The following is a 17,121-nucleotide window of genomic DNA, read 5'->3' as shown; positions in this document are numbered from 1 at the left end:
ACTGAACCCTGTCGGAGTCTCATTCTGGCTCTGTGAGTCTCAGTGATTAACACTGAACCCTGTGGGAGCCTCAGTCTGGCTCTGTGAGTCTGAGTGATTAGCACTGAACCCTGTGGGAGTCTTAGTCTGGCTCTGTGAGTCTCAGTGATTAACACTGAACCCTGTGGGAGCCTTAGTCTGCCTCTGTGGGCCTCAGTGATTAACACTGAACCCTGTGGGAGCCTCAGTCTGGCTCTGTGGGCCTCAGTGATTAACACTGAACCCTGTGGGAGCCTCAGTCTGGCTCTGTGAGTCACGGTGATTAACACTGAACCCTGTAGGAGCCTTAGTCTGGCTCTGTGAGCCTCAGTGAGTAACACTGAACCCTGTGGGAGCCCTAGTCTGGCTCTGTGAGTCTCAGTGATTAACACTGAACCCTGTCGGAGTCTCATTCTGGCTCTGTGAGTCTCAGTGATTAACACTGAACCCTGTGGGAGCCTCAGTCTGGCTCTGTGAGTCTCAGTGATTAACACTGAACCCTGTGGGAGCCTCAGTCTGGCTCTGTGAGTCTCATGGATTAACACTGAACCCTGTGGGAATCTTAGTCTGGCTCTGTGAGTCTCAGTGATTAACACTGAACCCTGTGGGAGTCTTAATCTAGCTCTGTGAGTCTCAGTGATTAACACTGAACCCTGTGGGAGCCTCAGTCTGGCTCTGTGAGTCTCAGTGATTAACACTGAACCCTGTGGGAGCCTTAGTCTGGCTCTGTGAGTCACGGTGATTAACACTGAACCCTGTGGGAGCCTTAGTCTGGCTGTGTGAGCCTCAGTGATTAACACTGAACCCTGTTCGAGCCTTAGTCTGGCTCTGTGAGCCTCAGTGATTAACACTGAACCCTGTGGGAGCGTTAGCCTGGCTCTATGAGCCTCCGTGATTAACACTGAACCCTGTGGGAGCCTCAGTCTGGCTCTGTGAGTCTTAGTGATTAACACTGAACCCTGTGGGAGCCTCAGTCTGGCTCTGTGAGTCTTAGTAATTAACACTGAACCCTGTGGGAGCCTTAGTCTGGCTCTGTGAGCCTCAGTGATTAACACTGAACCCTGTGGGAGCCTTAGTCTGGCTCTGTGAGTCTCAGTGATTAACACTGAACCCTGTGGGAGTCTTAGTCTGGCTCTATGAGCTTCAGTGATTAACACTGAACCCTGTGGGAGCCTTAGTCTGGCTCTGTGAGCCTCAGTGATTAAGACTGAACCCTGTGGGAGCCTTAGTCTGGCTCTGTGAGCCTCAGTGATTAACACTGAACCCTGTGGGAGCCTTAGTCTGGCTCTGTGAGTCTCAGTGATTAACACTGAACCCTGTGGGAGTCTTAGTCTGGCTCTATGAGCCTCAGTGATTAACACTGAACCCTGTGGGAGCCTTAGTCTGGCTCTGTGAGTCTCAGTGATTAGCACTGAACCCTGTGGGAGTCTTAGTCTGGCTCTGTGAGCCTTTAGTGATTAACACTGAACCCTGTGGGAGCCTTAGTCTGGCTCTGTAAGTCTCAGTGATTAACACTGAACCCTGTGGGAGCCTCAGGCTGGCTCTGTGAGTCTCAGTGAATAACACTGAACCCTGTGGGAGCCTTAGTCTGGCTCTGTGAGTCACGGTGATTAACACTGAACCCTGTGGGAGCCGTAGTCTGGCACTGTGAGCCTCAGTGAGTAACACAGAACCCTGTGGGAGCCCTAGTCTGGCTCTGTGAGTCTCAGTGATTAACACTGAACCCTGTGGGAGCCTCAATCTGGCACTGTGAGCCTCAGTGATTAACACTGAACCCTGTGGGAGCCCTAGTCTGGCTCTGTGAGTCTCAGTGATTAACACTGAACCCTGTGGGAGTCTTAGTCGGGCTCTGTGAGTCTCAGTGATTAACACTGAACCCTGTGGGAGCCTTAGTCTGGCTCTGTGAGTCTCAGTGATTAACACTGAACCCTGTGGAAGCCTCAGTCTGGCTCTGTGAGTCTCACTGATTAACACAACCCTGTGGGAGCCTTAGTCTGGCTCTGTGAGTCTCAGTGATTAAGACTGAACCTTATGGGAGCCTCAGTCTGGCTCTGTGAGCCTCAGTTATTAACACTGAACCCTGAGGGAGCCTTAGCCTGGCTCTATGAGTCTCAGTGATTAACATTGAATCCTGTGGGAGTCTTAGTCTGGCTCTGTGAGTCACAGTGATTAACACTGAATCCTGTGGGAGTCTTAGTCTGGCTCTGTGAGCCTCAGTGATTAACACTGAACCGTGTGGGAGCCTCAGTCTGGCTCTGTGAGTCTCAGTGATTAACACTGAACCCTGTGGGAGCCTTAGTCTGGCTCTGTGAGCCTCAGTGATTAAAACTGAACCCTGTGGGAGCCTCAGTCTGGCTCTGTGAGTCACGGTGATTAACACTGAACCCTGTGGGAGCCTTAGTCTGTCTCTGTGAGCCTCAGTGATTAACACTGAACCCTGTGGGAACCTCAGTCTGGCTCTGTAAGTCTCAGTGATTAACACTGAACCCTGTGGGAGCCTCAGTCTGGCTCTGTGAGTCTCAGTGATTAACACTGAACCCTGTGGGAGCCTTAGTCTGCCTCTGTGAGTCACGGTGATTAACAGTGAACCCTGTGGGAGCCTTAGTCTGGCTCTGTGAGCCTCAGTGATTAACACTGAACCCTGTGGGAACCTCAGTCTGGCTCTGTAAGTCTCAGTGATTAACACTGAACCCTGTGGGAGCCTCAGTCTGGCTCTGTGAGTCTCAGTGATTAACACTGAACCCTGTGGGAGCCTTAGTCTGCCTCTGTGAGTCACGGTGATTAACACTGAACCCTGTGGGAGCCTTAGTCTGGCTCTGTGAGCCTCAGTGAGTAACACTGAACCCTGTGGGAGCCCTAGTCTGGCTCTGTGAGTCTCAGTGATTAACACTGAACCCTATGGGAGCCTCAGTCTGGCTCTTTGAGCCTCAGTGATTAACACTGAACCCTGTGGGAGCCCTAGTCTGGCTCTGTGAGCCTCAGTGATTAAGACTGAACCCTGTGGGAGCCTTAGTCTGGCTCTGTGAGCCTCAGTGATTAACACTGAACCATGTGGGAGCCTTAGTCTGGCTCTGTAAGTCTCAGTGATTAACACTGAACCCTGTGGGAGCCTTAGTCTGGCTCTGTGAGTCACGGTGATTAACACTGAACCCTGTGGGAGCCTCAATCTGGCTCTGTGAGCCTCAGTGATTAACACTGAACCCTGTGGGAGCCCTAGTCTGGCTCTGTGAGTCTCAGTGATTAACACTGAACCCTGTCGGAGTCTCATTCTGGCTCTGTGAGTCTCAGTGATTAACACTGAACCCTGTCGGAGTCTCATTCTGGCTCTGTGAGTCTCAGTGATTAGCACTGAACCCTGTGGGAGTCTTAGTCTGGCTCTGTGAGCCTTTAGTGATTAACACTGAACCCTGTGGGAGCCTTAGTCTGGCTCTGTAAGTCTCAGTGATTAACACTGAACCCTGTGGGAGCCTCAGGCTGGCTCTGTGAGTCTCAGTGAATAACACTGAACCCTGTGGGAGCCTTAGTCTGGCTCTGTGAGTCACGGTGATTAACACTGAACCCTGTGGGAGCCTTAGTCTGGCACTGTGAGCCTCAGTGAGTAACACTGAACCCTGTGGGAGCCCTAGTCTGGCTCTGTGAGTCTCAGTGATTAACACTGAACCCTGTGGGAGCCTCAATCTGGCACTGTGAGCCTCAGTGATTAACACTGAACCCTGTGGGAGCCCTAGTCTGGCTCTGTGAGTCTCAGTGATTAACACTGAACCCTGTGGGAGTCTTAGTCGGGCTCTGTGAGTCTCAGTGATTAACACTGAACCCTGTGGGAGCCTTAGTTTGGCTCTGTGAGCCTCAGTTATTAACACTGAACCCTGTGGAAGCCTCAGTCTGGCTCTGTGAGTCTCACTGATTAACACTGAACCCTGTGGGAGCCTTAGTCTGGCTCTGTGAGTCTCAGTGATTAAGACTGAACCTTGTGGGAGCCTCAGTCTGGCTCTGTGAGCCTCAGTTATTAACACTGAACCCTGAGGGAGCCTTAGCCTGGCTCTATGAGTCTCAGTGATTAACATTGAATCCTGTGGGAGTCTTAGTCTGGCTCTGTGAGTCACAGTGATTAACACTGAATCCTGTGGGAGTCTTAGTCTGGCTCTGTGAGCCTCAGTGATTAACACTGAACCGTGTGGGAGCCTCAGTCTGGCTCTGTGAGTCTCAGTGATTAACACTGAACCCTGTGGGAGCCTTAGTCTGGCTCTGTGAGCCTCAGTGATTAAAACTGAACCCTGTGGGAGCCTCAGTCTGGCTCTGTGAGTCACGGTGATTAACACTGAACCCTGTGGGAGCCTTAGTCTGTCTCTGTGAGCCTCAGTGATTAACACTGAACCCTGTGGGAGCCTCAGTCTGGCTCTGTAAGTCTCAGTGATTAACACTGAACCCTGTGGGAGCCTCAGTCTGGCTCTGTGAGTCTCAGTGATTAACACTGAACCCTGTGGGAGCCTTAGTCTGCCTCTGTGAGTCACGGTGATTAACACTGAACCCTGTGGGAGCCTTAGTCTGGCTCTGTGAGCCTCAGTGAGTAACACTGAACCCTGTGGGAGCCCTAGTCTGGCTCTGTGAGTCTCAGTGATTAACACTGAACCCTATGGGAGCCTCAGTCTGGCTCTGTGAGCCTCAGTGATTAACACTGAACCCTGTGGGAGCCCTAGTCTGGCTCTGTGAGCCTCAGTGATTAAGACTGAACCCTGTGGGAGCCTTAGTCTGGCTCTGTGAGCCTCAGTGATTAACACTGAACCATGTGGGAGCCTTAGTCTGGCTCTGTAAGTCTCAGTGATTAACACTGAACCCTGTGGGAGCCTCAGGCTGGCTCTGTGAGTATCAGTGATTAACACTGAACCCTGTGGGAGCCTTAGTCTGGCTCTGTGAGTCACGGTGATTAACACTGAACCCTGTGGGAGCCTCAATCTGGCTCTGTGAGCCTCAGTGATTAACACTGAACCCTGTGGGAGCCCTAGTCTGGCTCTGTGAGTCTCAGTGATTAACACTGAACCCTGTCGGAGTCTCATTCTGGCTCTGTGAGTCTCAGTGATTAACACTGAACCCTGTGGGAGCCTCAGTCTGGCTCTGTGCGTCTCAGTGATTAACACTGAACCCTGTGGGAGCCTTAGTCTGGCTCTGTGAGCCTCAGTTATTAACACTGAACCCTGTGGGAGCCTTAGCCTGGCTCTATGAGTCTCAGTGATTAACATTGAACCCTGTGGGAGCCTTAGTCTGGCTCTGTGAGCCTCAGTGATTAACACTGAACCTTGAGGGAGCATCAGTCTGGATCTGTGAGCCTCAGTGATTAACACTGAACCCTGTGGAAGCCTCAGTCTGGCTCTGTGAGTCTCAGTGATTAACACTGAACCGTGTGGGAGCCTCAGTCTGGCTCTGTGAGTCTCAGTGATTAACACTGAACCCTGTGGGAGCCTCAGTCTGGCTCTGTGCGTCTTAGTGATTAACACTGAACCCTGTGGGAGCCTCAGTCTGGCTCTGTGAGTCTCAGTGATTAACACTGAACCCTGTGGGAGCCTTAGTCTGCCTTTGTGGGTCTCAGTGATTAACACTGAACCCTGTGGGAGCCTCAGTCTGGCTCTGTGAGTCTCAGTGAGTAATACTGAACCCTGTGGGAGCCCTAGTCTGGCTCTGTGAGTCTCAGTGATTAACACTGAACCCTGTGGGAGCCTTAGTCTGCCTCTGTGGGCCTCAGTGATTAACACTGAACCCTGTGGGAGCCTCAGTCTGGCTCTGTGAGTCACGGTGATTAACACTGAACCCTGTGGGAGCCTTAGTCTGGCTCTGTGAGCCTCAGTGAGTAACACTGAACCCTGTGGGAGCCTCAGTCTGGCTCTGTGAGTCTCAGTGATTAACACTGAACCCTGTGGGAGCCTCAGTCTGGCTCTGTGAGTCTCAGTGATTAACACTGAACCCTGTGGGAGCCTCAGTCTGGCTCTGTGAGCCTCAGTGGGTGAGTGGCTGTGTGGGTGAGTGATTGGGTAGGTGGGTGATTGAATGAGTGATTGAGTGGGTGAGTGATTGAGTGGGTTATTGAGTGATTGAGTGGGTGATTGATTAGGTGGGTGATTGAGTGGGTGAGTGATTGGGTGGGTGAGTTATTGAGTGGGTGAGTGAGTGATTGAGTGATTGAATGGGTGAGTGGGTGATTGAGTGAGTTATTTAGTGGGTGAGTGAGTGATTGAGTGGGTGACTGAGTGGGTGAGTGATTGAGTGATTGGGTGAGTGATTGAGTGACTGGGTGAGTGAATGAGTGGGTTAGTGAGTGATTGAGTGGGTGAGTGATTGGGTGGGTGAGTGATTGAGTGGGTGAGTGAATGAGTGGGTGAGTGATTGAGTGGGTGAGTGAGTGAGTGGGTGAATGAGTGGGTGAGTGATTGAGTGGGTTAGTGATTGAGTAGGTGAATGAGTGGGTGAGTGTTTGAGTGAGTGATTGAATGGGTGAATGATTGCGTGGGTGAGTGGGTGAGTGATTGAGTGGGTGAGTGAGTGGGTGAGTGATTGAATGGGTGAGTGATTTTAAGTGGGTGATTGAGTGGGTGAGTGATTGAGTGAGTGGGTGAGTGATTGAGTGGGTGAGTGATTGAGTGGGTGAGCGAGTGATTGAATGGGTGAGTGATTAAGTGAGTGGGTGAGTGATTGAATGGGTGAGTGATTGAGTGGGTGAGTGAGTTATTGAGTGGGTGAGTGAGTGGGTGAGTGAGTTGGTAGGTGAGTTATTGAGTGAGTGGGTGAGTTATTGAGTGAGTTATTGAGTGAGTGGGTGAGTGAGTTATTGAGTGAGTTATTGAGTGAGTGAGTTATTGAGTGGGTGGGTGGGTGAGTTATTGAGTGAGTGGGTGGGTGAGTGATTGAGTGAGTGGGTGAGTTATTGAGTGGGTGAGTTATTGAGTGGGTGAGTTATTGAGTGAGTTATTGAGTGAGTGGATGAGTGAGTTATTGAGTGAGTGATTGAGTGAGTGGGTGAGTGAGTGGGTGAGTGAGTCTTTGAGTGAGTTATTGAGTGAGTGGGTGAGTGATTGAATGGGTGAGTGATTAAGTGAGTGGGTGAGTGAGTTTTTGAGTGAGTTATTGAGTGAGTGGATGAGTGAGTTATTGAGTGAGTGGATGAGTCTTTGAGTGAGTGAGTTATTGAGTGGGTGAGTGAGTTATTGAGTTAGTTATTGAGTGGGTGCGTGAGTTATTGAGTGGGTGAGTTATTGAGTGGGTGAGTGAGTTATTGAGTGAGTGAGTCTTTGAGTGAGTTATTGAGTGAGTGGATGAGTGAGTTATTGAGTGGGTGGGTGAGTGATTGAGTGGGTGAGTGAGTGATTGAGTGAGTGGGTGAGTGAGTTATTGAGTGGGTGAGTGAGTCTTTAAGTGAGTGAGTTATTGAGTGAGTTATTGAGTGGGTGGGATTTAGTTTGATCCACATCGTAAATAAATATTCTCGAGGTTTTTTTTGCATGAAAATATTTAATGAATGAATTCACGAATCACAACCAAGGCGCGGGGGGGGGGGCACCCCCCCTCCCAACCACTCCCCAACCAATCAGGCGACAGGCGGGATAGAGGGTGGGGCCTAATATGATAATGACAAAACGACGAGCCACTGGGATTGGTTGACAACTCCCCCCCCTCCCCATCGAAAAAAATGGTGGGGGCACAATTAGGGAGGGGCCCGGGGGGGCATTATGTTAATGAGGATGACCGTGGGCGAAGCCTAATATGGGGGGGGGGAGCCAATCAATGGTGAGCGATGGCGGGGAGGGGCAAGACTTGAGGGGGTTATGCTAATGAGGTTGGCTGTGGGCGAGGCCTAATATGGGAGGGTGGGAGCCAATTAACGACGAGGCTGGGGGGGGGGGCGCGCAAGACTTCAGGGGGCGGGGTTATGTTAATGAGCATGTCTGTGGGCGAGGCCTAATATGGGGAGGGGTGGGGGAATGAACGTTGAGACTTGGCAGGAAAGGGGGTAGGAGAGGGTGGGGGGGAGGGGTGGGTGGGGAGCCAATGAACAGTGAGAGCTGTGGGGGAGAGGGTTGGGTGGGGAGCCAATGAACAGTGAGAGTTGGGGGGGAGAGGGTGGGGGGGAGACGGTTGGGTGGGGAGCCAATGAACAGTGAGAGTTGGGGCGGAGAGGGTGGGGGGGAGCCAATGAACAGTGAGAGTTGTGGGGGGGAGGGGTGGGTGGGGAGCCAATGAACAGTGAGAGTTGGGGGGGAGAGGGTGGGGAGCCAATGAACAGTGAGAGTTGGGGGGGAGAGGGTGGGGAGCCAATGAACAGTGAGAGTTGGGGGGGGAGAGGGTGGGGGGGGGAGCCAATGAACAGTGAGAGTTGGGGGGGAGAGGGTGGGGGGGAGGGGTGAGTAGGGAGCCAATGAACGGTGAGAGTTGGGGGGAGAGGGGTGGGTGGGGAGCCAATGAACAGTGAGAGTTGGGGGGGAGAGGGTGGAGGGGAGGGGTGGGTGGGGAACCAATGAACGGTGAGATTGGGTTGAGGCTGAGTCGACCTAGGGGAGGCCCAGGTAGCGGTCCTTGAGACAATCACCGTCAGCACCTTCACCACCGCCGCCACTCTCCGAGCCGCTCTCACCAAAGAGGACAAAACAGCGCCACCAACAACCACAACAACAACCAATACCAACAACAACCACCACAACCACCACCACAACCACCACCCAACAACAACAACAACTCACAGCGTGCCTCTCCTGCTACAACTCACTAGGTCCCATTCACCTGTCCACCCACCTCTCACCCACCCCACCCCACAACACCCTGCCAACCCTACAACACCCTACCCACCCTACAACACCCTACCAACCCTACCCACCCTACAACACCCTACCAACCCTACCCACCCCACAACACCCTACCAATCCTACCCACCCTACCCACCCCACAACACCCTACCAACCCTACCCACCCCACAACACCCTACCAACCCCACAACACCCTACCAACCCAACCCACCCTACCAACCCTACCCACCCACCCTACCAACCCTACCAACCCTACCAACCCTACCACACCCTACCAACCCTACAACACCCTACAACACCCTACCAACCCTACCCACCCTACCAACCCTACCAACCCTACCCACCCTACAACACCCTACCCACCCTACCAACCCTACCCACCCTACCAACCCTACAACACCCTACCCACCCTACCAACCCTACCAACCCCACAACACCCTACCAACCCTACCAACCCTAACCACCCTACCAACCCTAACCACCCTACCAACCCTACAACACCTTACCAACCCTACCCCACCCTACAACACCCCACCCACCCTACCCACCCTACCAACCCTACCAACCCTACCAACCCCACAACACCCTACCAACCCTACCCACCCTACCAACCCTACCCCACCCTACCAACCCTACCCCACCCTACCAACCCTACCAACCCTACCCCACCCTACCAACCCTACAACACCCTACCCACCCTACCAACCCTACCCCACCCTACCCACCCTACCAACCCTACCAACCCTACCCCACCCTACCAACCCTACCAACCCTACCCCACCCTACCCACCCTACCAATCCTACCCCACCCTACCCACCCTACCCACCCTACCAACCCTACCAACCCTACCCCACCCTACCAACCCTACCAACCCTACCCCCACCCTACCCACCCTACCCACCCTACCAACCCTACCAACCCTACAACACCCTACCAACCCTACCCACCCTACCAACCCTACCAACCCTACCCACAACACCCTACTCAACCCTACCAGCCCTACCCACCCTACCAACCCTACCAACCCTACCCACCCCACCCACCCTACCAACCCTACCCACCCTACCAACCCTACCAACCCTACCCACCCTACCAACCCTACCAACCCTACAACACCCTACCAACCCTACCAACCCTACCAACCCTACAACACCCTACAACACCCTACCCACCCTATAACACCCTACAACACCCTACCCACCCTACCAACCCTACCCACCCTACCAACCCTACCCACCCTACCAACCCTACCCACCCTACCAACCCTACCCACCCTACCCACCCTACCAACCCTACCAACCCTACCCCACCCTACAACACCCCACAACACCCTACCAACCCTACCAACCCTACCCACCCCACAACACCCCACCAACCCTACCAACCCTACCAACCCTACCCCACCCTACAACACCCCACAACACCCTACCAACCCTACCAACCCTACCCACCCCACAACACCCCACCAACCCTACCAACCCTACCAACCCTACCCACCCTACCAACCCTACCCCACCCTAACAACCCTACCAACCCTACAACACCCTACCCACCCTACAACACCCTACCAACCCTACCCACCCTACCCACCCTACCAACCCTACCCACCCTACAACACCCTACCAACTCTACCCACCCTACCAACCCTACCCTACCCACCCTACCAACCCTACCCACCCTACCCCACCCTACCAACCCTACAACACCCTACCCACCCTACCCACCCTACCAACTCTACCAACCCTACCCACCCTACCCCACCCTACCCCACCCTACCAACCCTACAACACCCTACCCACCCTACCCCACCCTACCAACCCTACCAACCCTACAACACCCTACCAACCCTACCTACCCTACCCACCCTACCAACCCTACCCACCCCACAACACCCTACCCACCCTACCAACCCTACAACACCCTACCAACCCTACCCACCCCACAACACCCTACCCACCCTACCAACCCTACAACACCCTACCAACCCTACCCACCCCACAACACCCTACCCACCCTACCAACCCTACAACACCCTACCAACCCTACCCACCCCACAACACCCTACCCACCCTACCAACCCTACAACACCCTACCAACCCTACCCACCCCACAACACCCTACCCACCCTACCAACCCTACAACACCCTACCAACCCTACCAACCCTACCCACCCTACCCACCCACCCTACCCCACCCTACCTACCCACCCTACCCACCCACCCCACCCACCCACCCTACCTCCCCCCACCCCACCCACCCTACCTCCCCCCACCCACCCCACCCTACTTGCCGCTGCCCAGCGGCTGGTAGATGCAGGCGTTGGGATCGAGTGAAGACGCCGCCGACGACGACAAAGACGACCCCCCGCCCCCCCCACCACCGCCGCCCCCCCCACCACCACCGCCGCCGCCCCCCCCACCACCGCCGCCGCCGCTACCCCCCACCACGACGGAGCCGCCTCCCCCCGGCGCCTTCTCCATGAAGTTTGCCGAGTAGTGGGGAGCCACGACCACCATGCCGGCCCCCCCGCCGGCCCCCCCGCCGACCCCCCCGCCCACCCCCCCGCCGACCCCCCCGCCGGCCCCGCCGCCGGCCCCGGCCGCCGGCCCGGAGTGGGGGGCCGAGGAGGAGTGGGGGGCCGAGGAGGAGTGGGGGGCCGAGGAGGAGTGGGAGGGCGCGGGGGGGTAGAGGGAGCTCGGCATGACAGCCAGAGCCTCGGCCACACGCTGCTTCAGCTCCGCAATCTCCGCCTCCTTCAGCTGGAGCTGCCCTGTGGGGGGCAGGCGGGGGGGGGGGGGCAGGGGGGTGAGGGGGTGGGTGAGGGGGTGGGTGAGCGAGTGACTGAGCGAGTGACTGAGCGGGCGAGTGACTGAGTGAGTGACTGAGCGAGCGACTGAGTGACTGAGTGAGTGACTGAGCGAGTGAGTGACTGAGTGACTGAGTGAGCGACTGAGCGAGTGAGTGAGTGACTGAGCGAGTGACTGAGCGAGCGACTGACTGAGTGACTGACTGAGCGAGTGACTGAGCGAGTGACTGAGTGAGTGACTGAGCGAGTGACTGAGCGAGTGACTGAGTGAGTGACTGAGTGACTGAGCGAGCGACTGACTGAGTGACTGACTGAGCGAGTGAGTGACTGAGTGAGTGACTGAGTGACTGAGCGAGTGACTGAGTGAGTGACTGAGTGACTGAGTGAGTGACTGAGCGAGTGTGTGACTGAGTGAGTGTGTGACTGAGTGACTGAGTGAGTGTGTGACTGAGTGACTGAGTGAGTGTGTGACTGAGTGAGTGTGTGACTGAGTGACTGAGTGAGTGACTGAGCGAGTGACTGAGTGACTGAGCGACTGAGTGAGTGACTGAGTGACTGACTGACTGAATGACTGAGTGAGTGACTGAGTGAGTGACTGAGTGAGTGACTGAGTGACTGAGTGAGTGAGTGACTGAGTGACTGAGTGAGTGACTGACTGAGTGGTTGAGTGAGTGGGTGACTGAGTGAGTGACTGAGTGAGTGACTGAGTGACTGAGTGAGTGACTGAGTGAGTGACTGAGCGAGTGACTGAGTGAGTGACTGACTGACTGAGTGACTGAGTGAGTGACTGAGTGAGTGACTGAGTGACTGACTGACTGAGTGAGTGACTGAGTGAGTGAGCGACTGAGTGACTGAGCGACTGACTGACTGAGTGAGTGACTGAGTGAGTGTGTGTGTGAGTGGGTGGGTGAGTGGGTGGGTGAGTGGTTGAGTGAGTGGTTGAGTGGGTGACTGAGTGAGTGACTGAGTGACTGAGTGACTAAGTGAGTGGTTGAGTGAGTGGGTGAGTGAGTGAGTGAGTCGCCCCACCGTGTGCGATCTCGAGCTGCCGCTTGGCGTCGCCCAGGGCGGAGAAGAGGTCCAGCTTGATGCGGGTCTCGGCGCTCAGGCTGTTCTCCAGGTGCTGAGTCTTCTCCTGCATCGCTGTCAGGGCTCCCATCAGCAGCTCGTGCTCCTGGCTCGCCTCCTGGCACGCGGCCAGCTCCTGGGGGCGGGGCCGGGGGGCGGGGCGAGGGGGTGGTGGGCGGGGCGAGGGGCGGGGCCAGCCACCGCCAGCACACAAACACGCACGGTGGAGGAGGAGGAGGAGAGTCCTCACTGTCGGTGTTGTTCAAATGTCGCTCGCTCGTTCGCTCAGTCACTTACTCACTCGTGTGTGTGTAGGTGTGTGTGTGTAGGTGTGTGTAGGTGTGTGTGTGTGTAGGTGTGTGTGTGTGTGTAGCTGTGCCGGACGGGCAACTCTGTCGTGGACAGCGCTGTGGGGGGAGATCCAATTTTGATTGGCTCCTCCCCTCATGGCATATGCGTCCACCACAGGGGCTAAACGGGGGCTCTGGACGGGTGCGAGGGGCCGGTAACCCCTCCACCTTCAATTAATTACCACGAAACTACGAATTAAACTGAAATATGTAACAACTAAGCTTGTGCCGGAGGCCCCGGGGGGCCAGGCGTCTATGACGTCTCCTGGCCAAACCCCAATTGGCGGAGCCAGGAGATTGAATACCTACCCTCGGGGCTACTCCAGAAACAACGAAAAGCCACTACGGTTGGCCACGTGGAATGTTCGAACGCTCACTGCAGAGGAGAGGCTGCCACTCCTCTGTCGGGAGCTGGACCGGTACCGCCTGGATCTATGCGGCATTCAGGAGGTCCGGTGGACCGGCTCTGGCTCCTGCCACCATGAGGGGTGGACAGTCCTCTACTCGGGGCAGCAGACTGCCAAACAACAGGGTGTGGGTCTTCTTTTGAACAAAAGAATGAAGGGGGCGTGGGAGCGTGGCGGTGAGGTGTGGGAAGCTGTAAGCCCCAGGCTACTTTGGGCTCGCCTTCCCATCAACCGGAGGCGAGGAGTGGTGGTCGTGGTTACTTATGCCCCCACCGAAGACGAACATCCGTGGAGGGATGCAGGCAAAGCCGATGAGTCAGATGCCTTCTATGACCTCCTGTCACAGGTGCTGGCTAAAGTGGCCCCTCGGGATAGAGTCATCTTGTTGGTTGACTTCAATGCCCGAGTTGGTCATGATACTGGCACCTGGTCTAGAGGGATTGGAGGGCATGGGCCAGATCAGCTCAATAACAACGGTAGGAGGCTGCTAGATTTTTGTGCAGCCCATTGGCTTGTAATTACCAACACGCTGTTCCGGCATCGGCGCATCCACACATCATCATGGATGCATGCCGGGTCCAAGCAAGAACATCTGCTGGACTACATAGTGACGGACCAGCGGATGCGAGCCCATGTCCTTGACACCAGGACCTACCGTGGAGCTGATCTGCCCTCTGACCATCGACTAGTCATCTGTAAGATGCGCCTGCCATTCTTCCACTCCGGTGGTGGGTGTACACCCAGGACCCCATTCCAACCTAAAGTGGCCTGGTCTCAGTTATCTGATGAAAGTTGCAAGCGAGAATTTCATCATCGCTTGCGGCTGGGATTGGCATCGTCCCCGACTCCTCCTGATGTCGAGGGTAAATGGGCGAGGTTTAGGACTGTGACTCATGCAGCAACAATGGCTGCTTTGGGTACGCGGTCCAGACCTCCCCAGAGACCCTGGCTGACAGAGGAGGTGTTCAGGATGGTTGAGAAAAAGCGACAGGCCCACTGCCATCGGCTACAGAATCCCACGTCAGAGAATGAGGAGGCTTATCGCAGCCTTCGCTCGGAGGTTCGGAGAGCCGTGAGGCGCTGCAAGGATGGGTGGTGGTCGCGGGTTGCTGAGGAGATGGAGTCTGCCTCAGTGGCCCGTGATCACAAATCTCTATTTAACTCCATCAAAAAAGTAACCTGCAGCGCCACACCTATTACCATCATTAGGGGAAAAAACGGTGATCCAATCTCCGACCCCCAGGAACAGGTTCGCAGATTTGCTGAGCATTTCTGTGAGGTCCTGGGGGAGGGAAAATCCCTCAGCCAGGAAAACATCGTGGCACAAAGTGAGGATGACCCTGCTGAGGCTGCGGTGCCTCAAATATTGGAAGAAGTCACCCCCTGTGAGTGGCTGGCTGAGGTGCCATCTGTTGAGGAAGTACTGAAGGCGATCCGGAGTCTGAGACCAGGAAAGGCAGCGGGCAGAGATGATCTCCCAAGCGAAATGCTGAGCGAGGGCGGCGTTTGTGCACAGACTGCCCTACATGACATCATAACAACAGTCTGGACCACTGGACGGGTTCCGCAGGATTGGAAGGATGCCCTGGTGGTCCCCCTTTTTAAGAAGGGGGACCGCACAGACTGTAACAACTACAGGGGCATCTCACTCCTCAGTGTGCCGGGAAAGGTCCTGGCAAGGATTATTCAACATCGCCTTGCCAGACACGCTGAGGAGAGGCTTGCGGAGCCCCAATGCGGTTTCAGGAAAGGGCGGTCCTGCACAGATGCCATATTTTCTGTCCGTCTGCTACAGCAGAGGTGTAGAGAATTCCAACAAGACCTACATCTCTGCTTTATTGACCTGGTCAAGGCCTATGATACCATCAGTAGGCCTGGGCTCTGGGTCGTTCTTCGTGCTTTTGGAGTACCTGACCCTCTGCTCACGATCATTAAGGATCTTCATGATGGTGAGCGGGCCCGGATAAAACTACGTGGCCGGGAGTCAGAGCCATTCCCTGTACACCTTGGGGTGCGATAGGGATGTCCTCTGGCTCCCACATTATTTAACATCTATTTTGACCACGTAGTTCGTGACGCCTTCAATAGCTGTACCGGGGGACTCTCCATATGGTACAGATATAATGGCAGGCTGATCGATAACCGGGTGCGGTCAAGGGATGGCTCCCTATTGCTCAACCACGTTATGTATGCTGATGATTTGGTAATAGCTGCTCAGTCAGAGGAGGAGTTGGAGACGCTGCTGTTGAGACTGGAGCGTGCCACTAAGAGGTGGGGCCTTACCATCAGCCCCACCAAAACTAAGCACCTGCCTGGGTATTTTGTACCATCGGACACTCCACCCCCACAACTCCCGATCGGTGATGGGGCAGTTGTGGAGAGAGTGGAGAGTTTCCCATACTTGGGCAGTGTGCTTATGACTGGCTCCAGTTTAACAGCAGAGGTCTCACTCTGAATCAGTCGAGCGGCAATATCTTTTCATCAGTTGCGTAACGCTGTGTGGAAGCTACCTGGTCTGTCGCTCCGCACTAAGCTTCAGGTCTTCTCGGCCACGGTCATTCCCTCCCTTCTCTACGCTTGCGAAACGTGGACCCCCCTAATGGAACATCTTCGCCGGTTAGAAACATTTAGGCTGGCCTGCCTACGATCCATCCTGGGTTTAACCAGACTGGATTGTGTGAGGAGCTCACAAATCCTTGAAAGATCTGGGCAAGGTCCCATCGGTGAGCTCCTCCGGCAGGCAAGGCTGCGATGGCGGGGTCATGTAGCCCGCATGCCCAGCCACCGCATGCCGAAACAGCTTTTGTTTGGCCGGATTGAGGGGGCTAAGCGGGCGTGGCACGGGCTAGAGAAGAGATGGAGTGATGTGGTACAGGAGGACGTGGAGCTGAGTGGACTTGCCGATGACTGGTACCAGCGGTGTCAAGATCAGCCTCTGTGGAGGAGGCTCGTCAAGGATGCTACTGGGCAGTTGGAGGCAGTCGCCCTCCAACAACAACGGAGGGCGGAGGAGCGACGCTCAGAACGAGCGGAGCGCCGGGTGGCTAAAGCACAGCAGGTTGGCACAGTAGGGGGCACAGGTGGTGCATCAGCCAGTCATCTCAGTCAGTCGACCCGTGGCACCTGGGTCTGCCCAGTGACCTCCTGCCAGCGGGCGTTCGACACTTCACGTGGCCTCACGGTGCACATAGCCTGGCACAAGCGTCGTGGTGACGTCATCGCCACGTAGTGGCGAATGGCGGTTGTTGTTGTTGTTGTATGTGTGTCACTCTATGTGTGTGTGTGTATGTGTGTGTGTGTCACTGTGTGTGTGTGTATCACTGTGTGTGTATGTGTGTCACTGTGTGTGTCACTGTGTGTGTGTCACTGTGTGTGTGTGTGTCACTGTGTGTGTGTGTGTCACTGTGTGTGTCACTGTGTGTGTGTGTCACTGTGTGTGTGTCACTGTGTGTGTCACTGTGTGTGTGTCACTGTGTGTGTGTGTCACTGTGTGTGTGTCACTGTGTGTGTGGCACTGTGTGTGTGTGACTGTGTCCGGCAAAACAACCCCCTACCTCCTCGCGGTGCCGGACGGGCAACTCTGTCATGGACAGCGCTGTGGGGGGAGATCCAATTTTGATTGGCTCCTCCCCTCATGGCATATATGTCCACCACAGGGGCTAAACGGGGGCTCTGGACGGGTGCG

The 17,121-nt window shown here is 55.2% G+C and overlaps 1 protein-coding gene across 3 annotated transcripts in view; it reads right to left on the bottom strand.

Annotated features, from left to right (window-relative positions):
• Positions 1-11,086: 11,086 nt before the first annotated feature.
• Positions 11,087-17,121, bottom strand: part of MACO1 (macoilin 1) — a 114,852-nt gene continuing 108,817 nt past the window's right edge. For all 3 annotated transcript variants that reach the window (XM_076055815.1, XM_076055816.1, XM_076055817.1), the window contains 2 exons: positions 12,641-12,815; positions 11,087-11,575 (listed from right to left, as the gene is read on the bottom strand). In XM_076055815.1, coding sequence (XP_075911930.1) covers positions 11,088-11,575; positions 12,641-12,815 — 663 coding nt within the window. In that variant the 3' untranslated portion in view covers position 11,087. The remainder of the gene's footprint in view (positions 11,576-12,640; positions 12,816-17,121) is intronic.

The sequence above is a fragment of the Petromyzon marinus genome, chromosome 73 (assembly GCF_048934315.1).
Source record: "Petromyzon marinus isolate PM22_M1 ecotype Great Lakes invasive population chromosome 73, UKy_Petmar_22M1.pri1.0, whole genome shotgun sequence".
Lineage (NCBI taxonomy): Eukaryota > Metazoa > Chordata > Hyperoartia > Petromyzontiformes > Petromyzontidae > Petromyzon > Petromyzon marinus.
Note: the sequence above shows the minus strand (reverse complement) of the source record. Positions and strands in the feature narration are given on the sequence as shown.